A 14,850-nucleotide genomic window follows, 5' to 3' on the forward strand; every position below is an offset into this window, starting at 1 on the left:
CCAGTTCAGTTACCAAAATTGTAGATGTGGTACTTACCACAGCATGAAGGCAATGGCCCAGGGTCATCTAAAAATCCTACAGATCTATGCTGAAATTTGCCTCCAGTGATGATGGGGTACATGTGTTCATTTGAAATATACTCTCCAAAAAAATTAAAAATAAAAATAAAAGGAACACAGTTTACATTTTGATGGGCTACCCACAGTGTCTGCATAAGATACAAAAGCTGTATTTGGATGGTCTAGTGATTCTCTCTTTGCACTAATTTTAGATGCAATTTGAAGTCCATGGAGGAAAACTATCTTCATGGTAACAAATTATTTGTCAGGCTAGAAGGGTGGGAGTAAATGAATCCTCAACATGAAATCTGTAGTGTTGTCTTTTGACAAGTAAGAAAGGAAACCCAGTCTTTGACTCATGTCAACGATCCAGGGCAAAAAGGAGAATGTATTGAAAATTGGATCACAAAAAATTTAAAGGCAAAATAGAGAACGTATCTGGTCCTTGAACACATAATATGATTTACTAAATATCGATTTCTTAAAAATAATTTATTGCTCTTAATAGTCTTTTTTATTCTTATTCTACAACAGAAGATACTCAGATTTCAGAAAGAAAGACTGTAAACTTTAGTTTGGCGTCCACACAGAGTTAAAATACCTGCATTTAACCTACAGAACAAGAATTAGGCAGATTAAAGATGTGTTACGGTTGTAACGCAGGACCTGTGAACAAGTTCTTTTATTTCATAGTATTTTTATTGCTTTCTATCTACTTAGAAATAAGAAGCCAAAAACTCAAGCAAGCATCCGACAGGACAGACAGTGGATTCACTCTGAACACAATATGCTGGTGATAAATGAATGCAGCTTTCAAAATTAGCTGCATTGGCCTGGGGGTGTAATCCATTTTTATACGATCGTGTTGGGCGAGAGAAAGGAAAAGAATGGTTACATAGTAGGTATATCATGTCTTCCAGAAAAGTCATGTCGGCCATACTGTAATTGAATTTCAACTCAGAAACTTGAGTACACACGCCAAACTTTACTGACTTCCATTCCAGGGCTCCACACTCAGAGGAAATCCTGATGCTCAAAAATGGAGGTTTTACTGAAGTTTTTTTTTTTTTTTTTTTAATTGAATTTAGCAGAAGCAATGTCATCAAGAACAACTTCATGGTCACGTCAGAGGCCATGCTAGTGCAAGTAGAAACACTGCTTCTGCAAAGCGGAATTTCCCAAATGAAACACTTAAACTCCAACCTGACAATTGCCATGCATCCTAGGTAGAAAATTTCCACTGGCTTTATTATTTTCATCAACTCATAATTTATAATAAATAGGCTATCTGCAACTGATAAATATGTCTCTTTAGTAAACAAAGGAATGAAATATCAGTATTTATACAGGATGCATAACTGTAAAAAATACAGATAAATACCATCATCATACTCTGCCAAGGGAAAGAGATACTGGCTTCAAAGAGAGTCTTCAGACACACATTAATTATTGTAAAAATCATACTATAATTATTACCTCAGCATTTTGTATCAAATTAAAATCACAAAAATTAAAACAAAACAGCATTTTAAAAAGATTTTTGACCTCTAGTTTCAAAACTACTGTTGATAGAGAAAATAAAAACATTTCTTAATGGTTACCCATTGAGAGACTTTACATAAAATCATGATATCTTCTAGAAAAATTTTAGATGAGAAAATTTCATTCCCCTAACAAATCCAGTGTATAAAACTTCAAAGAAAAACAAGCAACAAGAAAATGTGGAAAAATATTGCAGAAGTGGTTAATACCTTTAGGGGGCTAGGAGGTTTATTGACAAGATGCTTAGATCGAAGCTCACCTAAGAGGGGATGGTTGTGCATAAAGCATCGATTTGTTGTGTTGCACTCAATGGACACACACACTGTCCTTTTTTTGTTTTACAATCAAATATATATAAGCAGTAAGTTCAGCTTCTAAATATGTTAGTGTACAATAATTGTTTCACCTCATAATTACATTTGAATATTCTCGATTAAGAAAAATTTAGCAGTTTTTGAAAAGAAGGCTGCATTTACAGTGCATAGCTGTAACAAAAAAAGAACATCATTGTATAGTATGTACACAAAATAAAAATACTCCATTTAACATCTGTAAATACTTAACTACATCAGAGAATGTAGCAATTATACTATCTGAACACATCCCAGAGAGTTCTACCCAACTCTCCTTAGTAATGTAACACCGTGCTCGCTCCTCAGAAAGAACCACTGAACAAGCTGCACGCTTGACCATTGACAAGGCTTTTGAAATTTGCAGTGGGAGATCAACGTTTTGGACATTTACATGGGTGTCAGGAGGAAGGACGAACTACAGAAACTTCAAAATGTTAGGAAAGTTGAGCGTTCGGTGCCTGCAGCATCCTCTCCCACCCAGATTCCTTGGCAAAAGGAAAAAGGAAAAAAAGAAAGAAAAAGAGAGAGAAAGGATATGAGTTCTACAGAACCTGCGGTTTCTTCAGGATTGTCATATAATCATTATGTTGTGAGAGAAAGCTTGCTTCACGTTGATTTTGCACTTTCTTAAAAAAAAAAAAAACAAAAAAAAACAAAAACAGAGTACGGAGGCTGATGCCCAGACATCAGTGGCTGTCATTTTAGGGTGGCTTGTGGTTGGTTGGTTAGCTTTCTTTCCTTTTGGATGTACGTATTTTTTTTTTCCTTTTGAATAGAATATGAACGTTTTGAAGTTTTAGGTTTTAAGTGTGTCTTCATGGAACTGCTGCCATTCGAAGTGGTTTGCCCTTGCACGCACTGGTCAGGTGTCCCCAGTCCCCACCTGTACATACATACTTCCCCCAAACCAGGCAAACACACACACACAGGCACGCGTGCACGCACATACACACACACACACACACTCCGTCATCAAGAGACTCAGGGAAAGCAAAGCTGACTCCCATGAATAAACATGTGCTTACTGGAATTCCAATCTGTCTCTTGCCTCTTCAGCAGCTGGGTTCGTGTAAACCATTGTTGTTGTTCTTGTATTGTTGTTGTTTTGTTTTTGTACAGAGTGTAAAGTAGGAGAAATTCCTAAGTATGACTTGCAATAGTCTTTTAGGGAAGGACGCGCTGTCCCGTGAGGTATTCACCATGCCTCTGTCATCCTTAGCCAGGGAACATATTACCTGCGTAAGCTTCTCTGGGCTTCTTTCAGTAAACTATCGAAATCCAGAGAGTCATACTTGCTCTTGATGGAAGCAGGGTCAAAGTCATCTGAATTTGAATCTGAAAGAAACCCAAGCCAGGTCAGATGTACCCTTTGCTTACAGTCATTAATTCAATCATCTAACTTAAGATAACCCGATTCAAAGACAATTTATCCAGTTAATACACTTTAACAAAATATGCCCAACTTTTATTAGCATATGAGGTTTGTGTTGATATATACATACATATGTGTGGATATTTACATATATATCTGCAGGAGGTATTTATATGTATGAATATTAATAATTAAGTGTATATTTGCAGAAGGTACTTATATGGTAGATGGTATGACATAAACACACCAATATTTTAATTAATTATGCTTATATATTTATCTATTTATACCACTTGTATGTATTTGCAGAGGGTAAGGAGTAATGAGTACTCAAAACACTCATCTATTGACTCATTCTGGATTTAAACACTCCTGGGAGGTAATCAAAACAGGCTATTTCTTTTCAATAGCAACCTAGGCAATCAACATGCTTTAAAACTGAGGCCCCTCCTCCTTCCTGCTATGTTAAATGACTTCCCCAGGTTCCTCAACAACTTAGGTGGAGAGAAAAAAGTAGAAGCTGGAACTAATCTTTCTGTTCATTGGGATTGATTTCATTAAGTATAAAAGCCAGACTCATCAGTCTGCTGTTCCCCTTGAGAAAGTTGGAGGGATGTAAGTTCTCAAGTGCCTCACGGGACCCCAGCAATGGTGGTACAAGCCCTCCCCAAATTAGAAGGTTTAGGAAAATGCTTCACGTCCAGAGAGGGCAGTTTCAGCCTCTCTACTCATTAATGGGGCTTCTCTGGTGGCTCAGATGGTAAAGAATCTGCCTGCAGTTCAGGAGATCTGGGTTCATTACCTGGGACTGGAAGATTCCCTGGAGAAGGGAATGGCAACCCACTCCAGTATTATGGCCTGGAGAATCCCATGGACAGAAGAGCTTGGTGGGCTACAGCCCGTGGGGTCGCAAAGAGTTGGACACGACTGAGTGACTAACACACAACTTCAAACAAAGCTATGGTCTTTCTCAGATCCTTAAACTAGTCAAAGTAAGCATTTGTGCAAAGCTCCACATGCCACTTCAGTAGCCCTGAACAAAATTGCTATATTTCAGTCCCACTGGGTATAAAGTAAAAATCCTTAGAATATTTCTTATTTTTCTCCATTGACACCTAAGAAAAAGTCTACCATTCCTTCAGGTCTTTCAGCTTGAGAAAGGGTACCTTGGATATACAATAGGCAAACACATTCATTCTTTTGTATTTACGTGAAGGGAAGACAAAACCTTTCTGGGAAACATTAACAATCCTACTAAAATATGCACATTTGTGTTTTACCCAGATTAAATTACAAAATAGAAATGCTCAAAGTGGCAGAAAAGGGTAATATAAGATAAAATGGAGGCTAATCATTGACCTCACAAGTTGTTCTGCTGAAAAGGTGGCGAATCCCTCAAGTTCTACAGAACCAGGCTGTTTCCCCTACCTTACCAGCTTTGATCCACTTTAAAGACATCTTACAATTAAAGATAAGGAAATTCTTTCACTTTTTTTTCCCATTCACATCATCCCTTGTCTCTACCACCTTTCTTTGTCCAGGTAAGGTGAACAATTACAGTCAGCTTCAGATACAAAAATAGGACAAAAAGGGCCCATCTTTCATCACCAAAATTTACACGATCAATCTTAAATTACACTGGCTTACACTCTTCTCTTGAAAGCCTAATGAATAGTTTGATTGTATAACTAAAGCTGCCTGAGCAGCTGTTGTTCAAACCTTAATCTTTTTATAAAGACAAAAAATAAGTCCTGCTCATTGCTAGAGATTAGCTTGAAATCAGAATTTCAGTTGCATTGTAGAAGAAGATGAATGAGTCATTCAATGATGGCAGTCTGTGTGACATGAAGTCCACATAGAACCATCAAGAACATATGTGTGAAGCTTTCCTTGGAGGAAATTTTGAGAATTAAAATGTCTTAAATTAAGATCATTCTACACGAAACTCAGAATTTCAGTCTTTCTGTGTTTTCATTAGCAAATATTAAAAGTACTTTGATACAGTGGTTCTCAAGAGTTTCTTTACTGTGAAATACGGTGGTTGATGCTTATATATATACCAACTTTCATGGGCATACATATGTCAATAGGCACCTACAAAATAATTTTTATTGCTTGAAGAGAGAATGCATCCACCTGTAACTTCTAGGGCAATAACATCCACTTTCTCTCTAGTAAAGGAAGGATATATATCCACAAGTAAGATATAATGAAATTTTTTTAGGAATAATCTTTAAACCACTCTAATAAGTTTTAAAATAAATTGTTATAAATAATAATATTATATTAATAGAAATAAGTCACATCACAGCTATATTCCTAGCACCTAGAAAACTGTGGGCACAAAGTAGAGACTCAGTACTTGTCAAATAAATGCATTTTATTGAACACCTGCATATTATTAAAAACCTGATTGAAAATATTTGTGTTGGGATCTGGTACTGACTTACCAATGAATGGCAAGTGTATATTAAAAATTACATATATATTCAGGATGCTGATAATATAATACATTTCTCTGAGTTCATAGTTTGTGACCAACATGTTATTTATTTCCTTTTTCTTGCTTAAGTATAAATTCTAATTTGATCGTAACTAATTCCCGATTAAAATGATCATATTCTTAATCCTGATCCATCCTTCTATTTTTACCCTATAATCCTAATTTCTGTCTTTTTAAGATTTTTCATCAAGCTCTTTCAAATGGAATGATCCATTTGTTTATAGAACTGTAAATAGAAAGATATACAGATAACAGATTCACAGAAACCAGACTTAAATACTGTCTTCATCATGGTAAGCTTGATCATCCCTTTAAATTCTGAGTCTCATTTATAAATCTGGCTCATAAATGGTAACCGAAATCACTGCGTTTTGCATTAATAGTATTGTAATAACCATTAAGTAACCTCAACAGCCAAGAAATGGAGACTTAAATAGGGATATATCTGCAAAGAAGACATACACATGGCCAATAGGCACATGAAAAGATGCTCAATATTGCTAATTATTAGGGAAATATAAATCAAAACTATGATGAGGTATCATTTCATACCAGTTAAAATGGGTATCATTTATAAGTCTGCAAATAAATATATACATGTATATATAGTTTCAAGTGTACAGAATCACTTTGCTGCACACTTGAAACTAACACATTGTAAATCAACTATACTTCAATTTTAAAATATCAGAGAAATGGGATATGTGAACTAACTTAATTTAGGAAAGCAAATAAAAATTTAAAAAAATAGTAATCTAAATGATAGGTTGCTTTACTTTTGGTAAAACTAATCAGTATCACGTCATTTTAACACTTTACTCTTGATGTGCACATAAGCGGCCAATTCCTCTGAGTCCAGTATATGCTTGTTGTTCAGTTGCTAAGCTGTGTCTGACTCTTGCAACCCCCTGGGTTTATGCACCGTATTCGGCATTCATGGCCTGAAGCACTTAACTTGAACTCTTCAAAGAACAGAGACAAGACATACATGATGATGTTCAGATCCAAAGCTAGTCGCTGGTGTTGATGCTTTCATTTTAAGATAATTTGAAATTTATAACTTCCCATTGTCATCATTTTTTATTATAATTACAGCTACCGTTTATTGAGAATCTATTTTGTGCCAGACGCTGACACTATGCTAAGGGCTTCATAAACATGTATATAATCTTCATGGCAATGTTATAAGGTATTTTACAAATGAAGCACCAGAAGCTGAGGGAGTTTAATTGCTCAAGGTCAAAAGCTAACTCAGGTTTCAAAACCAGGCCTGCAAGATTCCAGTGCCAAGGTGCTGTCAAACTACACTAGGCCTGTACTCAGATCCACTACCTTTCCTGTGATTGTAAGGCTGGAGGGAATTGGAAAAACCTATGCTGCTACAATACACATCAAACATACTTTTCAGGAAATACAGAACCAGCTTAGCAATGGTAAAGTTTCTATTGCCACTGGCGAGGCAGAGAGATAACAAGGAGGGAAGCATTCTTCTTAGAAATATTTCAGGGAGGCTCCAGTTCAATTTGGAAGTACTATCCAATGCTCCCTCTACCAGTGATGAATCGTGATCTAAAGACCCCTCGAGGTAGCTTATTTTAAACTTTAGATGTTTTGAGACACTAGAAAACACCCTGGCCTTCATCACTGAAGAAAATAAGTCAAATCAACTCAAGATTTCAGTCTGTCTGGACTGTTTTTATCAGCCAACATTTGAACAAATGACTTGCCACCTTTTATATTTTCATCCCTAGGCCTCTAACAGTCAGCTGCCTCTCCCCTGCTTCGTACTATCTATTTAGCTTGTGAAGTGAATTATAGCATATTCCCCCTGAACAATGCACCCCACCTGTATCAATTACTCTAGAAGACATCAATTTGGTGGAAGGAAGGAAAAAAACCTGTATTTGGTATTTACTTTTTTTCTTTATACCAAGCCAAAGTAAGTACAGACAGACATGTAATAATGCTTAAGAGCAGATTTCCATGTTAATTTCATGATTATTATTATAAATTGATTTAAATAATTGTCGTATGCATAAGACACTTGCCATTTTCCTTCATTATTTCATAAAGGAACATAAATGCTTATAATACACACATTAGATAGGGACTAATATGGAAAGGAGCAAAATTAAAACTGGAAAGGAAATTAAGATGTCCATTGTGCTATTATTTATAACATCAAAACAAGAAAATGTGTTTAGCTATGGTGGAATGATTAAATATAATGGTACTACTCATCAAACAGAATACTGTACAACCACTAAAATATACTGGCAAATCATTTTTAACCCTGGGTCACAGTAAAAAATGAACTTACATAATATTAATTTAGAAAAGTAGATTTTTAAAGGCTATATATGTATAATATAAGCTCAACTATAAGAAATTCAATGTTTTGAGACAAAATACTGAACAGCATGTTACTCACTTGGTAACAGTAGTTATCTCTAGGTGATAGGCTGATAGGTAATTTTACTATTTTTCTTGATATCTTTGTATATTTTCCAAATGTTACCCCTTGAGTCGGTACAATTTTTATAACAGAAAAGATGAATACTTATCTATTCTTCAGTTTCCTTATCTGTAAAATGGGGATGATAATACATAATATCTACTTCTAGGATTTGTTCTGGTAATTAACTGAGAAAATACTTGCAAAGCCTTGGCACAGTACCCATCATATAGAAGCACTCAAAAAATAGCAGGTTTATTTTCTTCTTTTGTTTTAAAGAAAGTATAGTGTGATTTAGCACATAGAATTTTACTTTTTCCTCTGAGTACAATTTGTAGGAAATGCTAACCATTCTAAGAGTTGGTGAGATAATAAGGAAAAAAAGAATAAAATATTTCCATATTCTGCTCTGCAAAGCAATGATGCCAGTGCTACAGTCTGTATAAAAGGATTCAGGGTAGGCACAAAAGCAACAAGAGATTACAAACAAACAGCACATGCACCTACCAAATATAACACCACACACACAAAGACACACAAACAGTGTAGAATTTCAGCATCTGGGCAGGCAACAGAAACAATCTGTTTCTCTTTGTCACCAAAATCTAAGCCCCTTCTGAAATCATCTCATATGTTAAAAAGTAAAAAATAATAGGATAAAAATCTGTATTCAAATATTTCCTTTAGTAGAAGGTAGTAATGGTTTGACCCAATGTGCCTACAGTTTACATATGTTTCCATTTTGAACTCAACATTATGGATTCCTCATTCTATGTACAGTAAAATCCATACCTAGGTCTGCATAGTTAGACTTGAAAAATTGCTTGCGTCCACAAAAGTACAGCTCGAAGTCAGTTTCATTCGACCTGCGCAAAGTGTATCCATTTTCAAGAGCAGCAAAAGCATCACAGGTATAACGGTAGGTAATGAAACCATAGCTGTCTCTGCAACAGACAAAGAGGAAAAGTTCAAAGCCAGTGAGGAAGCATTAGCATATATGACTGTAACCCTTTCCACTTTGGAGACTTCGCTGGTGCCAGCCTCTGAACCACTGCATCCATTTATCAGTGTGATTGTCCTGTCAAGCTGCTAAATACTTATTTCTGGGACAGGAAATCTCAACTAGAAAGATTAATAAATAGGGATGAAAGAAAATAAATAAGGTTCTGAACTCAACATGTCATCTGTCAAAGCATTCCCATCCTGGTAATCTTACGGCCATAATTTTTTACATATGTCAGCTTCTAAACAAGAAATAATCTTGAAGATTCTCACCCATCATCCCGCAGATTTACTGTGCACTCCTCAATTTCACCAAAAACTTCAAAACGGTCCCTCAGTTCTGTCCGTGTTGTGTCAGGTCTGATTTTACCAACATAAATCACACGGCGCTCTTCCTGGAGGGGGAAGTGAGAAGAGACTTGCTAGTTCTGAAGATAGGAAAGACACTGATGCCAGAACCATTTATGAAGGCACAATCATGCATAACAAGAACCCCCACGGCCTGCCAATTAAAGCAAAATACACGCTAAAACTTAACGGAAGGCTACGCTTGAACCAAGTTTTACTTTCCATTTCTCTAATTTCACTTGCTGCATCTCACTCTCTTCTACCTTTTCTGTCTTACAACATGAAATTTAATGTGTTATTAAAAAAATGTGTAAAGTGGTCTTTTTATCACTAAAGAGCTGAATAATATCTATTAAATATTTTAACAACTGTGACTCCACTATTAATCTTCAAAATTGGTAAGAAACTGACCTGGTTTGCAAAACCATTTAATTTCTCCTTAACTCAGAATTATAAAATGTGTGCATTTTTTTAATTTCTATTGACAAATAACTTATGTACATTACCGTATAAATTTAAGGTGTACAGCATGATAGTTTGATGTATAAATCTTGATATCCCTCAAAATATTGATTCTTAAACTCTAGCATAAATATAAATTACCTGGGGGGCTTATTAAAATGCAAATTATTGGAGTTTATTCCAGCTATATTAAAAAAAAGTGGAAGATAGTGCTCAATGATCTTTATTTTTAACAAGTATACCCCAGTGTCTCTGATACAGGTGGTCCAAAGACAATAATTTTAAAAATACAGTTTTAAAATATAGGCCATTTTAAGCCATGGGTCTCCAAAGAATCAGAGCTATAAAAGAGGCTATAAATTTCACTTTGCCAGTGAATCTTATTTCAGGAACAGATGTGAAGGGTGTGGCCTAATTTTCACAAGTGGAGTCCATATCATCATAATCTTAAAGTCAACAGCAATTTATAACCTACAAAACACGGGAAAAATATTTTATAGCCTGAGAATGGATTCATTTTTTGAAGAACAAGAACACATTCTCAGTGTAAGATATAATCCTATATTTCTTGTTTCAAGAAGATAAGGCCAAAGATGATCATGTCTCTCAAAACTGAAAAAAAGATTTTTCAAGAATGTAAGAAGTTAATACGAATGTCCTTATCAACTAGCCTGTACATCTATCGATGACAAACAAGAATGAAATGAACTTACAGTTGGAGAGATTTAAGTTAGATGGAGGCAGAAACTAGGAATCATAGGACTAAGGCACAGATTTAGCTTGCCTAAGAGTTTTCTCTGGATGTGCTTAGGATATGTTGTCTTAGATGCTAAAAAAAAAAAGTCATTTAGGCTTAAGGCAAAGAGATATCCTACGTTATTTACTGAATGCATGTCCTTTTCATGAGTCCAATATTTAGCAAAAGACCTGGCAAAGAGAGGACAATCAATAAATGCGTGTGAAATACCACTGAAAACAATTCATAGACGTATCCTGAAATCCTTCCAGGTGATTTGATCATCCATGTCTCGTCTTCTTTCACCATATGCAGAACTCATATTTTCATTTTCATCAGGGAAATTACTCTGAGCTTCAGATTCGAATAACCAACTATCTATTTGACACCCCAGGTTGGATGTCACCTAGGTACCTCAAACTAGACCAACGTTACTCAAACCAAACTCTCTAATTCATCCTCTTCTGACTGGGTTTTTCCTGCAATGTTCTTGTATCAGTAAAGTTAACACCATCCATCCAGTTATTCAGGACAAAAACCCAAGGACCTTCCTTAATTCTCCCCACTTAGTCCCCTCCTTACATCCAATCACTCCTTAAGTCCTGTGGATTTTTACTTCCTAAATCTGCTCCTTTGATCTCATCTCCCCTAAATCAAGCTGCCAGCATGTCCTTCTGAACTAATATAACAGCCTCTTAATTTGGATCCTGTGTCTGCTGTTTCAGTTCAGTTCAGTTGCTCAGTTGTGTCCAACTCTTTGCGACCCCATGAATTCCAGCACGCCAGGCCTCCCTGTCCATCACCAACACCCAGAGTCCACTCAGACTCACGTCCATCGAGTCAGTGATGCCATCCAGCCATCTCATCCTTTGTCGTCCCCTTCTTCTCCTTCCCCCAATCCCTCCCGGCATCAGAGTCTTTTCCAATGAGTCAACTCTTTGCATGAGGTGGCCAAAGTACTGGAGTTTCAGCTTTAGCATCATTCCTTCCAAAGAACACCCAGGGCTGATCTCCTTCAGAACAGACTGGTTGGATCTTGCAGTCCAAGGGACTCTCAAGAGTCTTCTCCAACACCACAGTTCAAAAGCATCAATTCTTTGGCACTCAGCCTTCTTCACAGTCCAACTCTCACATCCATACATGACCACAGGAAAAACCATAGCCTGTCTGCTGTTTACCCTCCTCCAATTTATTTGTTCACTTTAGCCAGAATAGTTTTTATTAAGAAAACAGGATCATGCCAATTAAGATCTAAAACATGTCAATGCTTTCTCACAACATTTAGGGAAAGACTTAAATCATTAACAGAATCTACCAGGTCCTTCTGTCTAGATCTGGGATTTGGATCTGTCTCCATCTTGGGCTTCATCCCACACGCCTTGTTCTTTCCTTTCCTCTGTTTTGAGCCCCACTGATCTTCCATCAGTCCCTAATATATACTGTGCTCCTTCCTTTCCTAAGGCCTTTGCATAAGGTGCTTCTCTGCTACTTGGAATATCCTTTCCACGCTGCCCCACCCTCCTCTCCATCAACATACATACTGTCTAGAATTACAGTGAATTCAACAACTGTTTCCTATCTGAGACCTCAGATGAGTTTTAGTTCCTACTATAAGTTGCTCTAATAGAACAGTCTACTTCTCTTTTGTAATTCTGTGCTGTTGTTTAGTTGCTACCTCTTTTGTGACCCCATGGACTGTAGCTCACCAGGCTCCTCTATCCATGGATTTTCCAGGCAAGAATACTGAAGTGGGTGGCCATTACCTTGTCCAGGGGATCATTCCAACCCAGGGATCAAATCGATGTCTTCTGCATTGGCAGGTAGATTCTTTACTACTAAGCCACGTGGGAAACCCCTTGTGCCCAATTATAATTAAATATTAATAGTTTATTTAGTGTTCAGTGTCTTCAATGTCTATATCCCCCTACAATGAAAACTTTATGAAAGCAGTGACCATATCAGTCCTGTCAACTACTTAAGAGTACACAAAACAAGAGTCTTCTCAATGCATATTTGTTGAAAAATCAATCGATAGCCAACTAATCATTTTCAAGACCTAGCTCCATACCTTTCATTACATCAAAGGTGCCCAAGTATGGCCCTTACTCTCTGAGAGTCTCTAAGACAATGGAGAATGAAAACCAGGTTTGGTGCTTTTATCATAGGAAAAACTTTGCCCAGGTAACTCAGCTGGGTGTACCAACAAAGGTTTCCATGATTTGCTTTACAGGGTGAAGTGTAAGGACTCACTTTTTTCACTCTGCTGAAGCAACTGGTAAAACACAATTCTTTGACAGCAGTTATTGAGCCTACATAAATGACCAGATGAAGTATAGCAGGCAGAGTGGGCTGCCCAATTTACTTCCATGTAGATTGTATGTCTCGGCTGAAGGCTGTGATTGTGTGGTTGCAGAGTACCCAGCACATCCTGGAGGTCAATAAATATAGAGGGAGATATCCCAGGGCAATGCTTACACTTGAACAAAGGAATCATCACATCACATTCCATTCTATTTATGCAGCCAGCTCCCTCCAAACAGCCGAACTTGATGGGACTGTTATCTAAACTTCCTGGCGCCTGCAGGCATGAGTGTTATGCACTGTTTTGTTTTTTTTTTTTTAAATGAACATTTTTAGGCAGGTTACTACTGTATAGAGGAAAAGGAGGGAGGAATGTAGAAGAGAGTGTAAAAAACTTGAACCATCATAAAGAAACTGCTCAGCTACCATTATAGGAATACACACAGCCTATGTTCATCTTCAAGGAAATTCAAAGTTAAAGCGAAAATCGACCATATGCACGTCCATATGCAGACATATTGGGATAGTCTCTGAATTGCTTCTTTATACGAAACTATATGCAACAATAATCCCACAAAGAAAATAAACCAGAGGACCTTTTATATCAGATACTGATACATTCTGTGGTAAAAAGAAGATACAACCTAGATAGGAGAGACAGAAATAGAAATGGCTGGTCCACAATCCCTTAAAATCACCTATTTGACTGTCAATCTCTCTATATTACACAGGAATGGGACCACGTCTTGTTACCTTACAAAGATCAGAGACTAAATACATGTTGAAATTCTCATTTGAGAAAATGATTAGAGTGATTGGTTTACTAGTGTTAAAAAAATGAAATTATAAGGCATCTGAAGGTCTAAAAAGCAAAGATAAAAATCTTCCCAAGACTGGCCAAAAGGTCTAGCGAAGAATCGATTATTTTTAACATGTTGCAGTTTTATTAGACAGATGAATAGATTCCATATCTTTAAAAAACCTTAACACTTGCAGCCAATTTTTCAAGACATTAATTTCTAAACAGGAGATGAAAGGAAAAGAAATCAAAATGCCTAATAACATTTCCAATTTCTTAAAGGCTTGGAGGAACTGTAAACCTTTGAAAAAAGGCTCCTTGAAAAATGATTTTCAGACCAGTTTTCACTATCAAGGAGGATGGGACATTTATCAAGTATCTTTTAGCTTTAAGTTTTACAAAAGCTAGTTTGCTGATGGGGTGGATAATAAAATTGAAGATTTGTGTTGCATTAACAGGTATGGTAAATCATCATTATATCAAGACAGGGGATAAATAAAGAAAAAAAATGACTGAATTAACTGACTTTGCAGTATCAAAATCTCTATCAGAAAGAGTGCAGAGCTGCCCAGTTAGCTGGGGAAAACATACGACAGTTTGTTTCTCATAAAAAAAATAATTCTTGGTAAAAAGGGTTTGACTAACAAGAAAAGGAAATTAGTATTGAGATTAACATTTACTGAATTCTAACAGATGCCAAAGTATTGTGCTTCAGTAAGTGCCTACTATTATCTAAGGTTGGATAAATTTGAATTAATCCAGATTAGTCTTAACTAGAACATGTAAGCAATCTAGAAGTCCATTGGCAGATGAATGGATAAAGAAGTTGTGGTATATATACATAATGGAATATTACTCAGCCATAAAAAGGAATGCATTTGAGTCAGTTCTAATGAGGTGGATGAACCTAGAGCCTA

At 36.4% G+C, this 14,850-nt stretch overlaps 1 protein-coding gene across 2 annotated transcripts in view; it reads right to left on the minus strand.

The window, feature by feature from the left end:
* Positions 1 to 535: 535 nt before the first annotated feature.
* Positions 536 to 14,850, minus strand: part of PPARGC1A (PPARG coactivator 1 alpha) — a 106,419-nt gene continuing 92,104 nt past the window's right edge. For both annotated transcript variants that reach the window (XM_069593787.1, XM_069593788.1), the window contains exons 11-13: positions 9,561 to 9,682; positions 9,078 to 9,229; positions 536 to 3,290 (exon numbers count right to left, since the gene is read on the minus strand). In XM_069593787.1, the coding sequence (XP_069449888.1) occupies positions 3,187 to 3,290; positions 9,078 to 9,229; positions 9,561 to 9,682 (378 nt within the window). In that variant the 3' untranslated portion in view covers positions 536 to 3,186. The remainder of the gene's footprint in view (positions 3,291 to 9,077; positions 9,230 to 9,560; positions 9,683 to 14,850) is intronic.

Source organism: Ovis canadensis, chromosome 6 (assembly GCF_042477335.2).
Source record: "Ovis canadensis isolate MfBH-ARS-UI-01 breed Bighorn chromosome 6, ARS-UI_OviCan_v2, whole genome shotgun sequence".
Taxonomy (NCBI): domain Eukaryota; kingdom Metazoa; phylum Chordata; class Mammalia; order Artiodactyla; family Bovidae; genus Ovis; species Ovis canadensis.